The sequence below is a fragment of the Mustelus asterias genome, chromosome 13, assembly GCF_964213995.1.
Source record: "Mustelus asterias chromosome 13, sMusAst1.hap1.1, whole genome shotgun sequence".
Classification (NCBI taxonomy): Eukaryota; Metazoa; Chordata; class Chondrichthyes; order Carcharhiniformes; family Triakidae; genus Mustelus; species Mustelus asterias.
The window spans coordinates 30,213,700-30,239,545 of record NC_135813.1 but is presented as its reverse complement, the minus strand read 5'-3'; the positions used below and the strand labels follow the sequence as shown (position 1 = coordinate 30,239,545).

Below are 25,846 nucleotides of genomic sequence, written 5' to 3'. Positions count from 1 at the left end.
GATCTTCCAAATAGAGACAGGAATCAGTGTGTGTGTGTGTGTGTGTGCTGAGGACTTTATACAATAGGCTTAGCAGAAGAGCAATGGAAACCGCTCAAAATCCTTGGCACATTCTTCCATTGAACAGCATTTAAGAATATAAGAAATAGGAGCATCATTGGGATGTTCGACCTCTCAAGCCTGCTCCGCCACTCGATAAGATCATGGCTGTTGTGATTGTGGTCACAAGTACACTTTCCTGCCTGTCCCCCATAATCCTTGTAGATCACATATCTGTCCAATCAGCCTTGAATATGTTCAATAATCCAGCTCCCACTGCTCTCTGGGGAAGAGGATTCCAAAGACTAATGACGCTTAGAGAAGAAGTTCTTTCTCACCTCGGTATAAATGGATGGGAAGCCCTTTATTCTGAAATTGTCCTCTAGTTCCAGCTTTCCTCCAGAAGGGGAAACATTTCAGCCTCTCCCTGTCAAAGCCCCTCAGAATCTTTATATGTTTAAATAAGATTACCTCTCATTCTTCTAAACTCCAATGAGTATAACTCCAGCCTGCTCAATGGAGTAGGCTGAAGTTATTTCTTCATATGGCAACCCCTTCATTCCAGGGATCAACTCAATGAATCTTCTCTAAACTGCCTCCAATGTAAGTACATACCTCCTTAGGTATGTCAGTGAGGTCTCATCAATGCTCTATATAGCTGTAGCAAGACTTCCCTACTTTAATACTCTATCCCCCGTGCAGTAAAGACCAAGACTTCATTTTGCATTCCTAAATATTTGATGTAACTACATGCTAACATTTTATGATTCATGTACAGGGACACCTTGGACCCTCTGTACTGCAGCATTCTAGAATCATAGAATAGAATTCCTATAGTACAGAAGGAGGCCATTCAACCCATCTAGCCTGCACCGCCAACGATCCCATCCAGGCCCTATCCCCGTAACCCACATATTTACCCTGCTAATCCCCCTGACACTAATGGACAATTTAGCACGGCCAATCCACCTAACCCGTACATCTTTGGACTGTGGGAGGAAAGTGGAACATCCAGAGGATACCCACGCAGATACGGGGAGGATGTGCAAACTCCACACAGACAGTAACCCAAGCCGGGAATCGAACCCAGGTCCCCGGTGCTGTGAGGTAGCAATGCTAACCACTGTGCCACCATGCCACCCATTCTGCAGTCTCGCTTAATTTAAATAATATTCAGTCTTTCTCTTTTTCCCACCAAAGTGAACTACTTCACATTTTCCCACATTATACTAAATCTGCCAATTTTCTGCCCATTTAGTTAACCTATTGGTATCATTTTGCAGCCTCTTTATGAGCCTTCTCATCATTTGCTTTCCTAACTGTGATGAAATCCACATGATTTTGGATTTTTTTTTTATCTGTATGCATTAGATGTGGAGTTACGGTAATTTCATACAGGGTGGGGGGTGGTGGGTAGGTGACCTCTCATTGAATGGAGATTGTAACCAAGGTACAGAGTGTACCCAGCTTCAACACATCAAATTCTGCTGAGGAACAGGAGCAGAACCCTATTGGGAGATGTTAACAGCTCACAGCCATCAGTTCAAGGGTCCATTATTCAGGGGCAGATGAAGAGAAAGGTTGGTTCCATGCAGCTGAAGTGTTGCCGAAAGCTCCATGCTTTGAGAGGACTCCGAGAAGCCTTAAGAGCCATTGGTAGCTATTGCTTTTCTATGTCTGCTTTACAAAACCTCGCACCAGGACCGGTTACTGTGTGTCGGTCTGGTTCACTTGAAGATACAGTTAGCGGATGGTTCAGCAGCCGGGACTACTTTATGGATTTAGCAACCAATACTCACCAAGACAACACAGCACAAATGTAATTCCTACTTACACATCACACACTACTAGCAGCTAGTCACATGCTGTCCAACATCCTGATTACCTGTTTTTCACACATTCCTGAAACATCCCCTTTGTTCTCCAAGATGACATTAAATACACTAAGGGTAAAATTACACACACAATAGAATGTCTCTGAGATGCTATTTCCATTAAAGATGGGTTGCTGTTTTTTAAGAGTTTAAATATGGGTGGCTTACTAATCCTCCTGGAACTCATGATGGTATGACCTTCCTGAGATCTGGAACACCGAGGTGTTCTTGACATGGTGATGTGTTGGCATCCCTTGTATTAACGAGGGATGGGCAATAAATGCTGGCCCAGCCAGCGACACCCACAACCCATAAATAAACGCTGGTCTTGCACATTCTCCGAGTTCACCTTTGGATGTGTTTTCGATGCAATAGGGGTGTTGTACAATTGTACAATTCCCTTAGTTGGCTGTTGTTTCTCCTTAATGTTGTTCCATTCAGTCTCAGAGGATCTAGGTTCACTCAACACTTTGGATACTTCTGGAGGTGACCAGGTTCTCAGGTATGACCCGAAACATCTGTCCGATGCACAGACCAGGGATTTCCACACCTGCATGTTGCTGCTTGTTTTTCAAGATGTTCTGCATCTCTGAGAACTGGGACAGGTGAAGGCTTGGCAAGGCTGTCCTAACCTGCCTTCCCGACATGATTTCTGCTGATGATGATAAGTTCGTATCTAAAGTCATTGCTCTCAAGTGTAACACGGCAATCTTGGAGATCTTGTTTTGTCTCTCCACACTTCGTGATTACTGCCTTAATGATGCGGACCATTCTTCTGGCAAGGTTGTTGGATTTGGCATTGTGCGGCAAGGCTGCCACATGGTTTATGCCCTATTTACCACGTGTCCCTAAAAGATCTGCCAGTATAATATGATCCAGTGTCCAATATAGTCTGTTAACACATACTGAATAAACTGAATATTGTACTCATTCGCCGGAATTATAATGCCCTGTCCACCACGGAATCGGAGCGGGTGAGGGGCGGACAACAGAAATGTCCGTTGACCTTGAGTGGGAATTTCTGCTCTCGCTCGAGCAAGGCTGAAAAATGCCATCCCTTGTCCACCTTGGACATACTTAAGATACCCTTCAATTCTCTAAGGATTAGAAACTTGGAAAAGTAATCAGCGACTAGGGGAAAGTCTTTGCCATGAACAGTGAATAAATTTGTTGCCATTTTAGCCCATGGATACAATGGAATCTTGTGTGGATGGACAGCTTCTTTATTTTGACATTGTTGGTGACCCTGGAATACTTCACATATCCTCGATACCTTCTCGATATCATTGTTGATCCCTGTTCAACACACAGTTCCCCTTCCAAACATCCTGTTCATTTTATCCCATCCAACCCATCTTAAGCTTCTCTTGAACGTGCACACCACTCTTTCTTGGAGGGTCGCTCAACAGCATTGCATCTTCTCTGAGCTATAGTACAGCATCAACTCTGAAGTTTCTTTGTGTGTTGCATCTATCTGGGTAAATCTGCCATCGGTCATGAACAGACTCTTTGCGATTATTCCTGGTCTCTTCTGCTTGGTATGTTGGTGATCTTATGTATGGTCATGATGATGAATTCAGTCAGTAACCCTGTTATTGCTGGTTCACTTGTGTCTACCAGGTAAAATACTTGTTTCCGTGCAAACTTGCCATAGCAGCCTTGGCATGTCAATGTACCAATGCAATGAATGGGTGATTTAGTTTAGGTTGTATTGTTGAATTCCAATGATGCAGATCCAGGGAACACTGATTCATTAGCAATTCGGCTCAGCTGGAATAGAGATCAAGAAAGTTGGACTGGGAGCAGATTTGAAAGAAATCTGGAATAATATTTCTCTTGGGTAAGACTGTACCCAGTAACTTGGGGTAGATCATAGAATCTGCAGTGCAGAAGGAGGCTATTTGGCCCATCGAGCCTGCACAGACAACAATCCCACCCAGGCCCTATCCCGTAACCCCACTTATTTACCCTCCTAATCCCCCTGACACTAAGGGGCAATTTAGCATGGCCAACCAACCTAACCTGCACAACTTTAGAGTGTGGGAGGAAACCCACGCAGACACAGGGAGAACATGCAAACTCCACACAGACAGGCATCCGTGGCTGGAATTGAACCTGGGTCCCTGGCACTGTGACACAGCAGTGCTAACCACTGTGCCGCCCACAAGTAGTCTAGGGCTGCTAGCAATCAGACTAGCTCTTTAAAAGAGACAGGCTGAAACTTCTCAGGAGGGAGACAGAATGTCTGTGGCTCACTGATGTCTGGGCGGAATGCTAAGACAATTCCAGGGATCTGCCTTGTTTGTGTCTGCTATTTAATGTGCAGTTTGCTGCGCATTCAACCAGTTTGCCTGTTAATTTACATTTACCTGATTTTTATTCTCAACGTTGGAGTACAAAATAGAGAGCATCGATTGCTTTGTTGATTCTGGTATAACACGAGTACCTCTGTCTGTTTAAAACTGTAGAATCTTGTGGTTTGGTTCCACTGGTGAATAACTGGGATTATATATGTTGTCTCCTTCATCGGAAAAAAAGTTATTGTTCCCAAACTCGACTGTAACCAAATTTGGGGGTGTCATCCAGGACCATACAAAACACCAAGGGTCCGGTCTGGAATCATAAAACTTCATTTATTTGTATCATCAGCAAATTTGGCTACAATACCCTCTGTTCCTTCATCCACGTCATTAATACAGATTGTAAGTAAAGGCCTCAGCACTGACCTCCATGACACTTCACTTTTTCCAATTTATCCTAACACTGTTTCCTGTTAGTTTGCCAAATCCACTGTCCATGCTAATATATCATGACTAATACCGCGATCTCTTACCTTGTATAACATTTAACATTGCATCTTATTGAATGCCTTTTTAATGTTGATCTTAAATATTAGAAATGAAATATAAGCCTCTATATCCACAAAAGGTCAGCAGCATTCAGATGGCTCATCCAACTGGCTATTTTTCGTATGTGGAATGTTAATCCTATGCTCCAATGTCCAAACATATCCCAAGCAGTACTCCAGGAATTCTTGTTTTATTCATTTGAGAGGCCTGGGCGTCGCTGGCTGACCAGCATTTATTGCCCATCCCTAGTTGCCCTTGTTCAGAGGGCAGTTGAGAGTCAACCACATTGCTATGGCTCTGGAGTCACATGTAGGTCAGACCAGATAAGGACGGTAGATTTCCTTCCCTAAAGGACATTAGTGAACCAGATGGGTTTATTTGACAATCGACAATGGCTTCATGGTCATCAGTAGATTCCTGATTCCAGATATTTGTTATTGAATTCAAATTCCACCATCAGCCGTGGTGGGATTCGAACTCTGGTCGCCAGAACATTGGTTGAGTTTCTGGATTGATAGTCTAGCGATAATACCACTAGCCCATCGCTTCCCCATCCAAAGCCTACTGCGCCAATCCCAACTGGCACTCTCATTGAGATTAAATCACTCGGCACATCATGGCGATCAAAGCTGGCACTTCCATGGGCTATGTGGATAAGTACCACCCCAACAATGCAGCCAGTCACAAGACCATTGTGGGGCAGCTCATCTGACAATAAAATAGATATCCATGACTGCCCACTCTGCATCCTCTGCCCCTGCAAGTTGCATCTGGGGGCAATCACAAAGGCTAGACATCTACTAACTGACATCGGCATTCAAACCAAACATACGGTAATTTTATTTTTTGAGCAGTTACATTCTAGTGAAAAGGATTATCAGATCGCGATGAAATTACCTTTCTGAAATTACTCTGGCATCAGGAAATTACTAGGCTCGCAGAAACACTTAAGCTTTCTGAGAAGAATTGTTTACCGTTGACTGAAAGCTTTTTAGTATTAAAAAGCTGGTTTATGGCTGGGACTGAGCTTGTCTCCCTGTAGGCAAACTAAATTAGATTGCTGGGCAGCACAGGCTTTTATAACAAGATGCTTGCCTGCATTACCTACTTATGACTTATAAATTAATATAATTCGAAAATACATCCTTACATTTAAACTGGGAAGCAAGATAATCCCAAAATAGTCAGCCTTGGATCAGCAGTCACACTTAAGAAGGTGCTAGCTTCAAGTTTCACTCCAGAGATCTGAACATATAATCAGGTCTCTTGACAGTTCAGTGCAATGCTGAAGGAGTGCTCCGCTATTACAAGTGACAACTTTTACCCTATAAGATGGACGTGAAATATCTCACGGCACTAATCGAAGAGGAACAGAGGGGTGCTCATCGTTTCCAGGCCAACATTTTTCTCCGTCCCACATCACTAAACAAAGAGATTGTCTTGTCATTTTGTTTCATTGCTCTTTGTGGGACTTTGGTGTCTGCATCTGGTTTGCCTACATTACAAATCCGTCTCGATCCATGAAGCAAATTGGAACAGCCTGAAGTTATGATTGGCCTTCTATCAATGTAAATTTGTTCTTTCTCGGAAGTAATGACTTATAAGCACATTGGGGATGATGTCCACATTCGAAAATGTATCATAAGACGATAGGATATAGGAGCAGAATTAGGCCATTCGGCCCATCGAGTCTGCTCCAACATTCAATCATGACTAATATGTTTCTCAACCCCATTCTCCTGTAACTTTTGATCCCCTTGCCAATCAAGAACCTATCTATCTCTGTCTTAAATACACGCAATGACCTGGCCTCCACAGCCTTCTGTGGCAACGAATTGCATAGATTCACCACCCTCTGGCTGAAGAAATTCCTCCTCATCTCAGTTCTAAAGGGTCATCCCTTTGCTCGGAGGCTGTGCCCTCGGGTCCTAATCTCTCTGACTAATGGAAACATCTGCCCCACGTCCACTCTATCCAGGACTTTCATTATTCTGTAAGTTTCAATGAGAACTCCCCTCATCCTTCTAAACTCCATCGAGGGCAGACCCAGAGACCTCAAACGCTCCTCATATGGCCATCTTTTCATTCCCAGGATCATTCTTGTGAACCTCCTCTGGACCCTCTCCAAGGCCAGCGCACCAGTCCTTAGATACGGGGCCCAAAATTGCTCGCAATATTCCAAATGTACCTTCATTTTGAGAATGACATCCTTCTCTCTCCATCTTAGATATGTTCTCATGCTTCATTGCCAGTTGCTCACAAACCTTTCATTTGTAAAAAGAGTGGACTGTCTGATCCATCAATGCAGCTAGCAATGAGTTTGAATTAAAGTATTAAATAGAATATACTCCTGCTGAAATCCCTTGTTTCTGTACTATAACAACAGCAACATATATTCATATAGCGCTTGTAACATAACACATCCCTGGCTGCTTCACAGGAGCATGGTAAAACCAAGTATGACACCAAATCACATAAGGAAATATTAGAGAAGATAACCAAAAGTATGCTTTAAAGAATGTCATAAAGGAAGAAGGTGAAGTAGAGGTGCAGAGAAGTTTAGGGGGGGAATTCCAGAGCATAGGAACTTGGCAGCTGAGGGTATGGCTAGCAATGGTGCAGCGATGAAAACAGGGGATGCTCCACCAGTCAAAATTAGAGGAGCGTAGATATCTATAATGATGCACTTTTGCAGACTCCATTTGTGCATACAAAATGGATTTATTAATAAGAAAAGAGCAGCCTCATGGCTGAACCTAGCTCCCTACATGTCTCCATCCCCTAGGGTCATTACCCACCATTGAGTCCCAATTGATCCCCCAAGCCATGTGACCCTTACTCTGTTGGGTTACCCTGAACGGGACAATCACCACCATATCACAAAGGGTTGTGGGCCTGGAGGATATTTCAGAGACTGGGAGAGGCAAGGCTACGGAGGGATTTGAAAACAAGGATGAGGATTTTAAAGTCAATGGGCTCGATTTTCCCAAAATGAACCCAAGTGCCCAACGGGCAGGAAAACGGGAGATTTTCCCACCCATTTTTTGGGAAAGCTGACTTTTGATAATTTACGGCACTCTGTACAATACAGAGGCCTTCAGGCAATTCATGCCAATTTGGGGAGTGGGGGAGCGGAGAGATGGGGGGACGAAGCCTAAACTCGCTGGAGACTCCAGCAGCAGAGTATTCAGGGGGGCATTGGACATCGGAGATCAGTTGACATGCCCTCACTGCAACCTCCCCCACCGATCGCCAGTCTCCCAATGGCTGGCCCAGACCTCTGCTGGCGAGCCCCGGCCTCTGATCACTGGCCCCACCACTTGCCCCAGCCCCAAAGAAGAGTTCCCCACTTCCCTCCCCTCCTACCTCTCCCCGGTCTGGCTCAAATCCATCTGGCCCCACCCCCCCTGTGAGGTCCCCATCTCCTTGGCACTGCCAGTGTGCCAGGATGGCAGAGACAGGGTGCCAGACTGGCATTGCCTAAGGGACATTGCTCCCCCCTGCCCAAGACCTCCTAGGGGACCTCAATGGCCACTGGCCCCACCAGCGAGGCCATCACATCAGGTCCCCATTGTTGGGGACCATCTGTGGTCCCCGCTGGCATGGATGTCCACCGACAAGGTCAGAAACCTAAGTGAGCCTGGACAATTGAGTCCCGGGCTTGCTAAAGAGATTTAAATCAGTCTATGAACATTGATCACATCATTAAAAAATGGCCTGGGACGATTGCGACCAGCCGGATGTCAGTCGCAATTTCTGTTATTGGCCTCCTGCTGACATTTCCCACCCAGCTATGCTACTCAACCAGCGTAGTGGGGTGGGAAAATCGCACCCAATGTGTTCATTGACCGGGAGACAGTGTAGATTAGTGACCAGTGAGGTGATAGGAATGGGATTTGCTTAGAGTAAGACGTATGGAGCAGAGTTTTGGATGCCCTCAGGTTCACAGGGGGTAGAATATGGCAGAGCAGAAAATTGATTTGAAGGGACCTCAAAGGTTTTTTAAGGTTTTGAGCTCAGAGACCTGCAGTGTTAAAAGAACGGGATTGAGTGAGAAGCTGTGGAGAAGGGAAACCATCTCTCCCCCACACCCAGTCAAGCTAACCTCTGTGAGTTAGAGGAGATCAAAGGAGTCTTCTCACACTGGCAGCTTCTTAGAGAGGAAAGGGGGAATTCTAAGGAGTGCTTCTGTAATTTGGAAGCCTTCCAGGTGTCCAGGGAGCATGGAGATTAAATTGAGCAGGTCACTTTAAAGTTTTCACCATACACAGACATGAATGAAGACTTTGATCTGAGAGTTGCCTGAGATCACCTTGCCAAGAGTGATCTTCAGGTTTCCCAGGGTTAGTAGGGGCAGTCCAGCCACAAGACCCCATCCCAGGGAAGAGTCCCAATGTCAACCATGCCTGCAGCCTGAGCTCCCCCCCCCCCCCACCCAGCCCCCTCCCCCCATACCACCACCCCACTCCCCCACCAGCCCTGGGTCCCTTGGGGGAACGTCCCTCTGCAGCCTGGCAGCAGCAGAGGAGCCACGGCAGAGAACTTACTTCCTTGACCCTCCATTAGGAGTCCAACGTGCAAGATCAGGGTGTCACTGCCAGGGAGTCAGTGGCAGGGTGTCTGGGGGCAGTGCAAGGTTGGCATTGCCAAGGGGTGGGGCCTGGAGAGGGGGGCTGACCTCTTCTCCAGTGTTGGAGGGGGCAAAGGTCCCACTCTATGCTGAGGGGCTGGCAATGCTTCCCTGGTCAGTGGGGTGGTCACTGGGGAAGGGGTCCAGTCTCTGAACGCTGAGTTTGGGGAGCCCTTTAATAAGCTGGGCTGGCCGTTGTGTTTCCTACGATGCGCAAGTTTGCATCAATCAGGTGGGTGAATCCCACAGACAAGCATTGCTCACACCAGCGGGAAGCATTCCTACACTGAATGCGATCGGGAGAATTGTGCCCATGGAACTGCAGGAAAAATGGGAATGGAGGATTGGAGTTGGGGGGTGACAACATGTTTAAGAGAGTTATATGGAGAGAAAAGGGAGATGGGGATGAGCAAATAGTTAGCAAGGTCAGTGGGGTCAAGTTTTTTTTAAGGTCAAAAGGACAACAGCAATATGGGGGTCAGGAGGGGAAGTTGCGTGGACACTAGTTTATTGGGCATAGGATTAAGGGAACGGGGATGGGTCATATAGCCAAGATGAGCTCAGAGAGGGAATGAGGGGAGATAGGAATTAAACAAGAAAGATGCAAGTTCAGGCCTAAGGCAGAGGGAGAGCATTCTATTGAGTAGCACAAGCTGAATATTAAAAATATTCACCTGATTGAGATAGCCTGTGAACTCAAACCCATGTCAGACAATGAGTAACTCTAGAGTAGACTCTAGACTATCCTGCTACCTCTTGTCTATTTCAGTGAAATATAGACTTTCATCACTTGCTCATCAGTAGTTTTTGCCTTGCTGTATATAGAGATATTACACAGTGATGTATTGGATGGTGTGGATGGCACTGTGTGTTACCAATGGGCTCATTGTCAAAGCTGGAAAATAGATTGTGGTCATAGCCACCAGACATCTGGCAGTGCCTTAATGTCCCGGTCCTTGGGGATGAAACTGAAACCCACCCAGCATTGCCTTGGTGGTTCACTGCCACTCCCTCTGAGCGCAGCAGTTCACACACGCTTGTGGAATCCCTTTGTGTGCCATTCTCACAGAACTGACCTATTTAAATAGATTGGTTAACAGTCCGGTCAAAATAATAAACATGGTGATTCTATATGAACATGTTCCACTGTGCCACAGCAGAGGATGAAATTCCTTGGAGTTTCCACTGGGCTCCCATATCTTAATTGAAGAAATGAGCCTTCCACATCAACTTAGTTAACTGTAAGTTGGAGGATACATAGATTTTAGAAACCTGAAGCATCGTGCAATGTACTATTCTGTTGACCAAGTAAAGCCCCATCACTTAAAGGCCTCAAAATCTAATTGTCGTAAATGAGATCTCCAAGTTAATTCGATGCCATTCTCTGAGGCCCATAGAAAGCAGCAGGGGAATCACTGGCTTTCTTTCACTTTTGTTTCCCAGGGATAGATTGCATTATTACATTGAACAAATGTTTGATGTGTGAAGTGTACCCTATACAGATAGATGTGCACAAACAAATCTCAGCTTTCCTTGCAGAGCCAATGTCCCTGATAATAATAATCCCCACAACAGACATTTAAGTAATGCAAAGGACTGGTTTAGGAATAGCACCAGTAAAGATGGGGCGTTGCAGATTAATTCTGGCCAATAACATAAATAAAAGGCTTGGATTTCATTTTGTACAACACCAGCCACATAGCAGAGAGTGTCAGGACAGATAAGGGAGAGAGGGCTGGATCACATTAACTTTTAAATAAAACTGGTCTAATTTGTCTTCATTTTTTTACATTTAACAATACGTAGAGAAACTCAGTCTGTACATTTTAATAGAGGTATGTTGTCAGGGCATGGTATTTAATTTTAGAGAAAGTTCAATGGAAACTGTCAATTCTTTTTCTCAAAGAAATTGAAGGCTACTATCTCCTACAGGGCCACATCCTAAGCTGCTTAGCTAGTTTGTCCTGCCCAACCTGGGTCTGCCCACCTCCTCTCTGAGAACAACCTGCTTTCTGTTAAGTTCAACCCAATGTAGCATGATCCACATGCCCCATAACCTGAGATCAACCAGGGAGCCAGCTGTCCCAAATCAAACAGGAAGAGTGAATTTAAACGGAAGATTTAGGAAGGCTGCTTCGAAGAAAATGCAGAGCATGAACAGAAAGGAGGAAAGAATGAGAAGGAAGGAAACAGCAAAAGCAATTCAGAAGATAGAGGAAAAACATAAAATGTGGTGTTTGGGGCAAAGTGTGAGACGGGCAAAGGGAAAACCAGGAATAGGGAAGAAAGCAATGTACAAACTCAAAACAACCTTACACAGAGTGAGAAACATACCAAAAAAACAGACAGAGGGATGACAATGTTACAGAATGAGGAAAACAGGCAGACAAAGACGATAACAAGAGGCAGCACTTCAGAGCTATATAAAGACAAAAGGAAAGATTAGTCCAACACAGCTTGCTCTTTGCAATTCAGTCAATAAACCCACACGCATGTCAGTAATTAATCATATTCTCGGGCCTTTTCAAGTGCCTCAGGAACAGGGAGCACAAGGTCTCCGCCACCTTCTCCTCTGCCCTGCCCTGCCCCTCTCTCACTAATGGACTGCTTGACTAGTTGCAATAGAATATTGCCAACATGGACACTTTTAACTCATGCCTTCAACAGAACATGCCAAAACTACAAAGATATTTTTTAAAAAACAAGTCTTCCCGTGACTCTGGCAGCAAAATGTCTTTAAAAATAAGGCCATCTCTCACTCAACAATTCTACCCTCAAACCCTGCCACCTCTCCCCTCCCGCCACCTCTCCCCTCCCGCCACCTCTCCCCTCCCGCCGATATCATGTCCTACAAACTACATTTGAATGAGAAGGATCTTTAAGGGATGGTACTCACCCACTGAGGAAATGTCTGTGAAATGATCTTCTCCCTCCTCAGCATTGATCAGATCATTCTTACTCTTTTTCGTTGTCGCTCTCTTTAAAACTGTGTAAACAACGAAGCGTTACTGCAACGTCAATCCTCCGAGCGCGGTCTCAGTCTGACAAGACGTGCATTCATTGCATGAAATAAAATGTGTGGCCAGTTAAACTCAGTAAGCAGTCTCACAACACCAGGTTAAAGTCCAACAGGTTTATTTGTAATCACGGGCTTTCGGACGCTGCCCCTTCCTCAGGTGAGTGGAGGTTAGTTCACAAACACGGCATATATAGGCAAAGACACAATTGTAAGATAATTACAGATTGGAATGTGAAGAATGGTTGGAATGCGAGTCTTTACAGGTAATCAAGTCTTTACAAGATATGAACAGTGTGTGTGGAGAGAGGGATAATCACAGGTTAAAGAGGTGTGAATTGTCTCAAGCCAGGACAGTTAGTAGGATTTTGCAAACCCAGGCAGTATGGCGGGGGTTATATGTAGTGTGACATGAACCCAAGATCCCGGTTGAGGCTGTCCTCATGCGTGCGCAACCTGGCTATCAGTTTCTGCTCAGCGATTCTGGGTTGGCGTGCATCCCGAAGGCCGCCTTGGAGAACGCTTACCCCGAAGATCGAAGGTTGAATGCCCTTGACTGCTGAGGTGCTCCCTGACTGGAAGGGAAAACTTCTGCCTGGTGATTGTTGCATGCTTCATCTGTTGTCGTCGTGTCTGCATGGTCTCACTGATGTACCACGCCGCGGGACATCCTTTCCTACAGCCTATGAGGTGTCCATTGTGTCTTTGCCTAGATATGCCATGTTTGTGAACTAACATCCACTCACCTGATGAAGGAGCAGTCCGCCGAAAGCTCGTGATTCCAAATAAACCTGTTGGACTTTAACCTGGTGTTGTGAGACTTCTCACTGTGCCCGCCTCAGATCAAAAATTGCCATCTCCACCTCATAGGTAAACTCAGAACAAGCCCAAGATCCTTCCCAATTCAGAGATTTTCCAATTGAGAAGCAATTAGCAGTCTAGCAACTATTTGAGGCAACACCCACTCAATCACCTTAAATTTGTTCACAGTTATCCTCTATACTTCTGCATTGCTAGCTAGAGTTCCTGCTTATCCTACAAAACATGGCCAGGATCATCCAGTCATTATTAAGGATTAGAACTGATAGTCGATTGCAGTCCACAAAAGAAACATTTCCCACAATCCACCATGGGCCCATTGATCTATTCCCTGGAACAAACAGGCCATTTAGTGTTTAGATCAATCTTTCAGTTGACGCACATTGAGCTAACAATAGCTGACTTGGGACAGTATTTATTTATATCACTTTTATATGCTCTTGGGTCAAGAAAACCTACAGTGCTTACTTTTAACAAAACGTGACTTTTCGTGCAAAAAAATAAAAGTGACGATTCATACAAATTTTTCAGCATCTATCTTTGGAGTTCACAGGTTGCAGGAATGGTACAATTCCATTCATTCTTCACCTGTATGTTTCCTGTATTCAAAACTTGAAGGGTGATAGAGAAGAGGATGCACTCAAATTAATACAAAGGTCCAGGCTCTCGAAAGGCAGAGTTCGCAAGCCTGGCATGCAATTAGGTCTCAAGTAGTGAGGGCTGTGCAGCAGGGAATAGATTTCAGCATTAAAAACCTACCCTGTGATGCGCGTTATCATACACGAGGCTTGATGCTCAGGAAATAAAGGCTTTTATTTGCTGTAACAAGGCAGCTACCAATTATATACACGATCCCAGACTGAGGGGTCCCAGCCAGAGCAGGGACCTTTATACCTCTCCCAGGAGGCGGAGCCCGACTGGGATGTACCACAATACTATACAAAGGTGTAACAACCCCACCCTAACCCCAACAGCAACAAATAGAACAACCCATCCCTAACCCAACAGCAACATATGAACATACTTGTAGTACTGGCCAGACCCTGGCTCAGTACTATCCAGTGGGAACCAACGATGGTTCACAACATTCACCCCTTCTTTGAAAACAAAGGCCGGCGGGGTACAAAAACAGAATAATTTGTCATCAGTCTATAAGTTCAGACGGTCAGGGGGACCGCACCGTCGTTGTGACCTCCTCAATACCGGCGGTGACACCGGAGTAGGCACTTGCGGTGGCGTTCTCCCCAAGGCGATGTCCAGCTGATCCTCCACAGACTCACGGGCCGGTTGACCCTGAGGTGACGGTAATCCATGGAGTCCCGACACGCCCTGAAGTGGCGACCATCCTCTGGACTCAGGCAAGCTGTACACGGGAGTAAAAGGGTTAAGCAATGGTCCCGATGCTGCCCGCGCCGTGTCCGGGGGGGAAACAAGAGTTATGGGGTTTGTAACAGGGGGTATGGGAGTGACAGGGGTTGCTACGTCCCCTGCTGGCACCAGGTCTCGGATAGAGACCGTGTCTTCTCGCCCGTCAGGGTATGCCACATAGGCATACTGAGGGTTGGCGTGGAGGAGATGGACCTGTTCGACCAACGGGTCGGACTTGCGGGCCCTTACATGTCGCCGCAGGAGGACAGGTCCTGAGTACGTCAACCAAGACGGTAATGAGGTCCCCGAGGAAGACTTCCAAGGGAATGAAAACATCCTCTCATGGGGAGTAGCGTTGGTTGCCGTACACAGGAGTGAGCGAATAGAATGGAGCGCATCAGGGAGCACCTCTTGCCAACGGGAGACTGGAAGGCTTTTTGACTTCAACGCCAGTAAGACAGCCTTCCAGACTGTAGCATTCTCACGTTCCACCTGTCCGTTACCCCTAGGGTTGTAGCTCGTGGTCCTACTAGAGGCAATCCCGTATGAGAGCAGGTATTGCCTCAAGTCATCGTTTATGAACGACGAGCCCCTGTCGCTGTGAATGTAGCTGGGGTACCCGAACAGGGTAAAAAGATCACGGAATGCCTTGATAACCGTGGCAGCGGATGTATCAGAGCAGGGAACAACAAAAGGGAATCTAGAGTACTCGTCAATGATGTTGAGGAAGTACACATTCCGATCTGTTCAGGGAAGGGGGCCCTTAAAATCGACACTCGGTCTCTCGAAGGGACGAGTGGCCTTGACTAAATGTGCCCGGTCAGGTCGGTAAAAGTGCGGTTTGCATTCCGCGCATATCCGACAGCTTCTTGTTATGGACCTGACGTCCTCCACCGAGTAGGGCAGATTGCGGGCTTTTATAAAGTGGTAGAGCCGAGTGACCCCAGGATGGCATAGGTCATTATGGAGAGCCTGCAAACGGTCCTCCTGTATACTGACGCATGTTCCACGCGAGAGGGCATCCGAGGGCTCATTGAGTTTCCCTGGACGATACATGATGTCATAGATATAGGTGGAGAGTTCAATTCTCCACCACAAGATCTTGTCATTCTTGATCTTGCCCCTCTGCGTGTTATTAAACATGAACGCCACGGACCGCTGGTCCGTGATCAGGGTGAACCGTTTTCCCGCCAAGTAATGGCGCCAGTGCCTGACGGCCTCCACAATGGCCTGGGCCTCCTTTTCCACCACTGAATGCCGAATTTCGGGGCCTTGGAGGGTGCGGGAAAAAAATGCGATGGGCCTGCCCGCCTGGTTAAGTGTGGCGGCCAGGGCGAAATCAGATGCATCGCTCTCCACCTGAAAGGGGATGGACTCATCAACCGCGTGCATCGTAGCTTTCGCGATGTCGGCTTTCAATTTATCAAAGGCCAATCGGGCCTCTGGCGTTAGGGGAAAAGTAGTGGACTTAATGAGCGGACGGGCTTTGTCCGCGTAATTGGGAACCCACTGCGCATAATAAGAGAAGAAGCCTAAGCATCTTCTCAGTGCTTTTGCACTAGTGGGCAGGGGAAGTTCAGAAAGGGGGCGCATACGGTCTGGATCAGGGCCAATGACCCCGTTTTCCACCATGTATCCTAGGATGGCTAAACGGCGCGTACGAAACACACACTTCTCCCTGTTGTAGGTCAGGTTCAGGCGAGATGCAGTGCGTAGGAAATTCAGGAGATTCGTGTCGTGGTCCTGCTGGTCATGGCCGCAGATGGTGACATTATCCAGGTACGGGAAGGTAGCCCGCAGCCCGTTCTGGTCCACCATTCGGTCCATAGCACGCTGGAAGACCGAGACCCCATTGGTGACACCAAAGGGAACCCTGAGAAAGTGATACAAGCGACCATCCGCCTCAAAAGCCGTGTATTGTCGGTCCTCTGGGCAAATGGGGAGTTGGTGGTAGGCAGACTTGAGGTCTATGGTGGAGAACACCCAGTACTGCGCAATCTGATTGACCATGTCAGATATGCGCGGGAGGGAATACGCATCCAGCTGCGTGTATCGATTAATGGTCTGACTATAGTCAATGACCATCTGGGGTTTGTTCCCGCTCTTGACCACCACGACCTGCGCTCTCCACGGACTAGCGCAGGGTTGTATGACCCTTTCCTTGAGGAGCCGCTGAACCTCAGATCGAATGAAGATCCGATCCTCAGCGCTGTAACGCCTACTCTTAGTCGCAATGGGCTTGCAGCCTGGCACAAGATTCTGGAACAGGGAGGGTGTGGTGATCTTCAGCGTCGAGAGGCTACAGGCGGGGCGCGTTGGGCAATTTGGAGGCTGCTGTTCTCCAACTGAAAGCGAAGGGAGTGGCCCACCATACTGTAGGGTTACACTCCTCAAGTGGACCATGAAGTTTAGTCCGAGAAGTATTGGCGCGCAAAGGTGCGGCAACACTAGGAGCTTGAAACGCTCGTAAACTGTGCCTTGCACCGTTAAAGTTACCACGCAACTCCCTAGCACGGTGACAGACCGGGACCTCGATGCCATAGAAATTGTCTGTTTGACAGGTTGAATCCGGAGTCCACACCGCTTCACAGCGTCTGGGTGGATAAAGCTCTCAGTGCTCCCGCTGTCAAACAGACAATAAATCAAGTGGTCATTTACCTGAATGTCCATCATAGATTTGTCAAGTCTATGAGGTTTGGCCTGGTCCAGGATGATTGACACCACTGTTGGTTCATGAGCGCCACTGCAGGCAGCTGAAATTGACGAGGATGACCCCTGCTGGTCGTTCGCGGTCGGTGCCGACCAACATGGCCGCTCCCATAGGTCGCACATGGGTGATGGCGCCAAACTCAGCGACCCCTGGTGGTCACACATCTCCGACTCCGTCGACCGTAATGGCGTCACCCTGGCCTCGCACGTGGACGAAACCCTCGACAATTTCGACGACGAAGAACCGGGCTCTGAGGAATCGCAGGCCACACTGCTGTTCCTAGATTTAGATTGGCACGCTTTCGAATAGTGCCCCTTCTTACCGCAGGCGGAGCACAACACAGCTTTAGCGGGACACCGTTGCCGAGTATGCTTCGCTCCCCCACAGAAGTAACACCGCGGGCCACCCGGAGCTGCTGCCGTCGTCTGGCCATTACACAGCATTTCGAACCCGAGGGACGAGGAAGGATTGGCGACTGCTCCTGCCACGTTGTCTCCACGTGGTCTTCAGGGTACAATACTAGGCTTTTGGAGGCCGTCTCCAGCATCTCCGCTAGCTCTATTGCCTGGGTAAGGTCAAGGTTACCTTTCTCCAGTAGTTTGAGTCGAATGTACGACGATCCGACTCCTGCCACAAACGCATCTCGGGCGAGGTCGTTCATACTCTGCTCTGCCGACACAGCTTTGCAGTTACAGCCCCTGGCTAGCTGTAGGAGCTCGTTCGCGTATTCCTCCATCGTTTTTGCCAGACTGCCGTCGTCGAGTGGCTAAGAGGTAACGAGCGTGCATTTCATTGGGCGGTTTGATATAACGCTTCTTCAGAAGCTCGAGGGCCTTTGTGTAATCGGTGGCTGCACGGATCGCGAGGTAGACAGTGTCGCTTACCCTCGCATGGAGGACCCGGAGTCTGTCATCATCTGTGGTGACCGCTGCGGAGGCTGCCAGGTAGTCTTCGAAACACTTCAGCCAGTGGTCGAAGGTGTTAAAGGCGCCCACCGCACGTGGATCTAGTGTGAGGCGTTCAGGCTTCAGTATCTGCTCCATACTCTTTTTTTTTCTTCGGCGAGAGTTTATTTACAGCAAATAAAATTGATGCGCGTTATCATACACGAGGCTTGATGCTCAGGAAATAAAGGCTTTTATTTGCTGTAACAAGGCAGCTACCAATTATATACACGATCCCAGACTGAGGGGTCCCAGCCATAGCAGGGACCTTTATACCTCTCCCAGGAGGCGGAGCCCGACTGGGATGTACCACAATACTACAATACAAAGGTGTAACAACCCCACCCTAACCCCAACAGCAACAAGTAGAACAACCCATCCCTAACCCAACAGTAACATATGTACATACTTGTAGTACTGGCCAGACCCTGGCTCAGTACTATCCAGTGGGAACCAACGATGGTTCACCACACCCTGCAAACACAGGTCTGACACCCTCAGCTCCAGTCACTCTGCTAGAAACCAAATCCTACATGGATTAACAGCCTTCTCTTACAATCCAGAGCCCAAGCTTTCATAATGATATTGCTGGACATCAACACCTTTTATTCATTCGTGGGACATGGGCATCGCTGGCTTGCCCATGTCCCATTTATTGCCCATCCCTAGTTGCCCTTGTTCAGAGGGCAGTTGAGAGTCAACCACCGTGTTGTGGCTCTGGAGTCACATGTAGGCCAGACCAGGTAAGGACGGCAGATTTCCTTCCCTAAAGGACATTAGTGAACCAGATGGATTTTTCCCGACAATCGACCATGGTTTCAAGGTCATCAGTAGATTCTTTTATTCCGGATATTTTTTATTGAATTCAAATTTCATCATGCCTTTCGTCTGTTTTTTTTTAAATTGATGACTTATTCTCTCGATTTCTTTTAAGAATAAAGCAAAAATATCACTCTCTCTCGTACCTAATTCATTACAACTGTTGGCCTTCAACTGTGAATCCCATATTTTTTGTAGTATGAGCTTCAAATTTGGGAGCAGGAAGCCAATTCTGATGGTCATCATCTAGGGTTGCACCTAAAGAATCTGGCACCATGGCTATTAGAGGCATGCCATAGCAAGGCTAAACACATTCGGGATGAATAAAATCCCCAGTAATGATGTGCCTCTTATTACTGAGAAAGCCTAGTTGTGAAATATGTATATCTTCAGGAGGTCGCATGTATACAACAATTATATTGAAAAGGATGGCTGCATAGAAGTCGAAATACGCCAGTGGCTAGAATTTTCTGAATAGCTTTGAATGAGCCAGTCTTTATTCATCACTGCAGCAATTAACAGAATGTGCACCTACCATCCAAAGCAGACTTGTCTTCTGCATTCTTGTCCTCTTCCGCCAACATGACCTCCTCTGCAATCGGATGCAAGAAAAGACTCAAAAATGCAGTATTTTTACCATCAATGTGATCAACAAAGAACTACCCAACTAAGGGAATAAATCGACAAGTGGTTGCATGGATTCTCAATCTTTTCTATAGCTGTGATTCACGTGACTGAGTATAAAGCCAAATCAACTGATGTGTTTAAAAATATAACTTTCTGTCTAACAAATTAAGTAGACATTTTCCATCTATGCCCATTCGCTGTTGCAGTTTACTTAAATTTGACTATTTGTGACGGCCTTTCTGTCCTGTTGTGAGTCAGCACTTCTCTTAATGTGAATTATCAGTGTGCAGAGTATAGGATCATAGAATCTCTACAGTGCAGAAGGAGGCCATTTGGCCCATCGAGTCTGCACCGACGTTCCAAAGAGCATCTTACCTAGGCCCACTTCCCACCTTATCCCCGTAACCCTGGACATTTTACTACAGCTAATCCATGTAACCTACACATCGTTAGACTGTGAGAGGAAACTGGAGCACCCGGAGGAAACCCACACAGACATGGGGAGAATATGCAAACTCCACACAGATAGTCAGTCATCCAAGGCCAGAATTGAACCCAGGTCCCTGGCGCTGTGACACAGCAGTGCTAGCCACTGTGCCACCATACCACTCAGAGTAGATAGGCAGAGCTAAACTTAAATCTTCTTAAGCTCTTACTTTAATGCAAGGTCTACACTGTGGGTCACAGTTCCCAGAGAATCCATTGAATTCCCATCAATTTCATGGAAGTTGGAACTCAACTTCAACAGTATAAATTTAGAATTCAAATAGTCCATGGCCACGGCACGGTGGCACAGTGGTTAGCCCTGCTGCCTCACAGCGCAAGGGTCCCAAGTTCAATTCTGGCCACGGGTAATTGTCTGTATGGACTTTGCAATTTCTCCCAGTGCCTGCGTGGGTTTCCTCCAGGTGTTCCAGTTTCCTCCCATAGTCCAAAGGTGTGCGGGTTAGGTTGACCATGCTAAATTGACCCTAGTTTCAGGGGGATTATCAGGGTAAATGCATGGGGTTAAGGGGATAAGGCTTGGGTGGGATTGTGGTTGGTACAGACTCGATGTGCCAAATGGCCTCCTTCTGCACTGTAGGGATTCTATGGTATCACGAATGTACATAGCTCAGGAATAGGAAGGGTGTAGTCACAATGTTGGGGGCTTACTATAGGCCGCCCAACAGCCAGCAGGAGATAGAGCAACAGATATGTGGCAGATTTTATCAAGGTGTAAAAATAACAAGGTTGTTGTGGTGGGAGATTTTAACTTCACCTACATTGACTGGGACTCACTGGGACAACTAGGGAAGGGGCCATACTGGACCTGGTATTGGGGAATGAGCCCGGCCAGGTGATTAATGTTTCAATAGGGGAGCACTTCGGGAACAGTGACCACAATTCAGTAAGCTTTAAGGTACTGATGGATAAAGAAAAGTGTGGTCCTCAAGTTAAAGTGCTAAACTGGGAGAAGGCTAATTACAACAATATTAGACAGGAACTGAAGAATGTAGATTGGGGGCAGATGTTTGAGGGCAAATCAACATCTGGCATGTGGGAGGCTTTCAAGTGTAAATTGATAGGGATTCAGGACCGACACATTCCTGTAAGGATGAAGGATATGTATGGCAAGTTTTGGGAATCTTGGATAACGAGAGATATTGTGAGCCTAGTCAAAGAGAAAAAGGAAGCAATTGTCAAAGCTAGGAGGCTGGGAACACGAAGCAAGTATGGAATACAGGAAAGTAGAAAGAAACTTAAGCAAAGAGTAAGGAAGGCTAAAAGGGGTCACGAAAAATCATTGGCTGGCAGGATTAAGGAAAAATCCCAAGGCTTTTTAAGAGCAAGAGGGTAGCCAGGGAGAGGGTTGGCCCACTCAAGGACAGGGGAGGGAATCTGTGCATGGAGCCAGAGGAAATGGGTGAGGTATTAAATGAATACTTTGCGTTAGTATTCACCAAAAAAAGGACTTGGTGGATGATGAATCTGGGAAAGGATGTGTAGATAGTTTGAGACATGTTGAGATCAAAAAGGAGGAGGTATTGTGGTTCTTGAGAAACATTAAGGGAGACAAGTCCCCAGGGCCTGATGGGATATACCCCAGAATACTGAGAGAGGCAAGGGAGGAAATTGCTGGGGCCGCGAGAGAAATCTTTGTATCCTCACTGGCTACAAGGATTGGAGAATAGCCAATGTTGTTCCTTTGTTTAAGAAGGGTAGCAAGAATAATCCAGGTAATTACAGGCCGGTGAGCCTTAAGTCACTGGTAGGGAAATTATTGGAGAGGATTCTTTGAATCAGGATTTACTCCCATTTGGAAATATATGGGCGTATTAGCGAGAGGCAACATGGTTTTGTGAAGGGGAGGTCAGGTCTCACTAACTAGAATGAGTTTTTCGAAGAAGTGGATGTTGTACACATGGACTTCAGTAAGGCCTTTGACAAGGTCCCTCATGGCAGACTGATGCAGAAGGTGAAGTCGCATGGGATCAGAGGTGAGCTGGCAAGGTGGATACAGAACTGGCTCAATCATAGAAGACAAGAGGGTAGCAGTGGAAGGGTGCATTTCTGAATGGAGGGCTATGACAAATGGCGTTCCTCAGGGATCAGTGCTGGGACCTTTGCTGTTTGTAATATATCTATAAAAATGATTTGGAGGAAAATGTAACTGGTTTGATGAGTAAATTTACGGACGACACAAAGGTTGGTGGATATGCAGATAGCGATGAGGACCGTCAGAGGATACAGCAAGATATAGATTGGTGGGAGACTTGGGCGGAGAGGTGGCAGATGGAGTTTAATCCGGACAAATGTGAGGTAATACATTTTGGAAGGTCTAATACAGATAAAAAATATACAGTAAATGGCAGAACCGTTAAGAGTATTGATAGGCAAAGGGATCTGGGCGTACAGGTACACAGGTCACTAAAAGTGGCAACGCAGGTGGAGAAGGTAGTCAAGAAGGCATACAGCATGCTTGCCTTCATCAGCCAGGACATTGAGTTTAAAAATTGGCAAGTCATGTTGCAGCTTTATAGAACCTTAGTTAGGCCACACTTGGAATATAGTGTTCAATTCTGGTCGCCACACCACAAGAAAGATGTGGAAACTTTGGAAAGGGTACAGAAAAGATTTACCATGATGTTGCCAGGTATGGAGGGCATTAGCTATGAGGAGAGGTTGGAGAAACTTGATTTGTTCTCACTGGAACGACAGAGGTTGAGGGCGACCTGATAGAATTCTCCAAGATTATGAGGGGCATGGACAGAGTGGATAGTCAAAAGCTTTTTCCCAGGTGGAAGAGTCAATTACTAGGGGGCATAGATTTAAGGTGCGAGGGGCAAGGTTTAAAGGAGATGTATGAGGCAAGTTTTTTTTTACACAGAGGGTGGTGGGTGCCTGGAACTCACTGCCGGGGAAGGTAGTGGAAGCAGATACAATAGTGAATTTTAAGGGGCTTCTGGACAAATACATGAATAGAATGGGAATAGAGGGATCTGGTCCCCAGAAGGGTAGCGGGTTTTAGTTCAATCAGGCAGCATGGTCGGTGCAGGCTTGGAGGGCCGATGGGCTTGTTCCTGTGCTGTAATTTTCTTTGTTCTTTGAACTAGAATGAACATACCGTATGGGCCTTTTAACTAGGGAGTGAGACACTTGTGCGTTGGTTATAGATTAATTGGATGTTGAATGGTCTTTTGTTTCTCAGTTTTGTTTGCTGTCGTGTAATGAAATACCTTGGGATGAATTTTGCAGTCAGCAGTGAGCCAACAGTTCACCTCTGATCTTGAAGAAAGCTGCCCAAAATATCTAGTGATCTCTATAGTGTGATCGCCCCTTTCTCAATGGTAGTTTAAACCAGGCAGCAAGCCAAAGGAACCACTAGGCATGTAGCAGCAAGTATATCAGCAGGAGAGGTAAGCAGCTAATCACAATGAAGCATTCTCACAGACAGCAAACCAGGAGATTAGAAGCATTGACTATCATCAGTTTTATTTTTAGATTTTCAGACAGTGAAAAAGAAAATGATTGTGAATAAATTAATATGGAAGCTAAACTATCATGAACCGATGTAAAAATAAGCATTTGTAAAAATGTGGAAACAACATGGTCGTTGGCAGGTTCGGATCATGTGTGATTAACAAGTAGGCTTTTCTGCAATTTAACTGAGCCACAGCACAAATATCCTGGGTGGGATTCTCTGGCCGCGCTCGCCCCAAAACCGGAGAATCCCGCCCGAGTCAATGGACCTTTGCGTGGTCCGGCCCCCGCCCGTTACGATTCTCATGGTGGGCGGGATGGGAGAACTCCCCCACCCAGTCACTCACCCACCCACCCCCCCAACCCCCCGGTCACTGGGTTCCTAGCCAATTAAAGAGGTTGTTTTAAAGTTTATTTATTAGTGTCACAAGTAGGCTTACATTAACACTGCAATTAAGTTACTGTGAAAATCTCCTAGTCGCCACACTCCAGCATCCGTTCGGGTACACTGAAGGAGAATTTAGCATAGTCAATGCACCTAACCAGCACGTCTTTCGAACTGTGGGAGGAAACTGGAGTACCCGGAGGAAACCCATGCAGACATGGGGAGAATGTGTTGATTCCGCACAGACAGTGACCCAAGCCGGGAATCAAATACGGTCTCTGGTGCTGTGTGGCAGCAGTGCTAACTCCTGTGTCACTGTGCCGCCCCAAAGAGGTTGGGCAGTGTAACAGACTGGATATGTCAAAGGAAAGATTTCTAATCAAAGGGACCACAGCACTGGTTAAAAATGACACAAATGATGATGGATCTTTGAGGTTTCAGCAGCTTTTCTCAAGTGAAGCAAGCACCCTGACTGTCGACTCGCCAAGTTTACCTGCTATATGGATCCAGCGCAGGTATCTGTTGAATTCTTGCTCTATCTGTTGTTGTCGTCTCAGCTTTAGAAAGGCTCGCCTGTTCTCCACCCTTTCTCGTTCTTTGGCAAATTCGCTGCAAGATAGAAATAGATCTTCTCATGTCTTGTGGTACAAAAATGAGCAATCAAGTAACACAACATGTTATAAAAGAAAGTAGGAGAGCTAATTGTCTGATTTCAGGACTTTTTGACCAGCCGTTCAGAACTAAAGATTTGAACAAAAATGAGATACTGTCCCGTTCTAGTTTCTTTTCTTGAAAAACGGCGGAGTCAATATGTAGTTAAGATGTTAATGAGTTAGCTTTATGTTTCTCTTTAGACTGTATTTAAGTAATTTCTTGAGCTGCTTCGGCTAGCGGTTAAGTACCTCACACACCTTGCTTTGAAAAGCGTTAGATGATTTGTAACCGTGAAGATGAAACAAGATTTCGACTGAGATGTAGACCAGCAAAGAGGTTGTTTGAAACATAATAATGCGCTGCCAGTCAGACTTTTGTGAATGAGAAGAAAAGGTCAGAATTGCTGGAAGAATTATACTTCTTCAGCCAACTAATCCAACCCATTGATGTGGAGGAGCTTGTATCTACTTGTTCTTCCACCATTACACAAAGATAAGTTGTACTGTTTGAATGAAATGAATTCAATCATTACTGCCATGCTGTTCGCTCACTTGAATATGAAAGAAAGCAGCATGTCTGTGCCAGGCAGCAGCTTTTAAAGTGTTTGCCTGTCGCACCTTCAAAAGGATCAAGGAGCATTCTTTGCAAAAGAAATGGGTGCCGTTGTTACACCCCAAATGTTGAACAATAATCCCCAATAATACTTTTTCCAAATGCTTTAACGCTAAATTGATTTTAACAAGGATACCGTACAGCAGTCATAAAAATATAAAAGAAAATATATATTGAGAAGATGCAAAACCTAATATTTTTGGGGGGATTAAGCCATGAAATAGAACTTTGGTGAGGCCACAAGCAAGAGTATTGTGTGCAGTTCTGATCACCACATTATATGAAGGATGTGATTGCACTGGAGGTGGTGCAGACGAGGTTCACCAGGATGCTGCTTGGGATGGAACATTTAAGTTATGAAGAGAGGTTGGGTAGGCTTGGGCTGTTTTCGCTGGGCAGAGAACCCTGAGGGGTGACCTGATCGAGGTGTACAAGATTATGAGGGGCATGGACAGAGTGGATTGGGAGCAGCTGTTCCCCTTAGTTGAAGGGTCAGTCACGAGGGGACATAGGTTCAAGGTGAGGGACAAGAGGTTT

The 25,846-nt window shown here is 46.3% G+C and overlaps 1 protein-coding gene across 1 annotated transcript in view; it reads right to left on the bottom strand.

The window, feature by feature from the left end:
• Positions 1–25,846, bottom strand: part of cacna1ba (calcium channel, voltage-dependent, N type, alpha 1B subunit, a) — a 664,407-nt gene that overhangs the window by 221,835 nt on the left and 416,726 nt on the right. The window contains exons 8-10 of the mRNA XM_078227596.1: positions 24,537–24,652; positions 19,604–19,660; positions 12,289–12,378 (exon numbers count right to left, since the gene is read on the bottom strand). Of these exons, the coding sequence (XP_078083722.1) occupies positions 12,289–12,378; positions 19,604–19,660; positions 24,537–24,652 (263 nt within the window). The remainder of the gene's footprint in view (positions 1–12,288; positions 12,379–19,603; positions 19,661–24,536; positions 24,653–25,846) is intronic.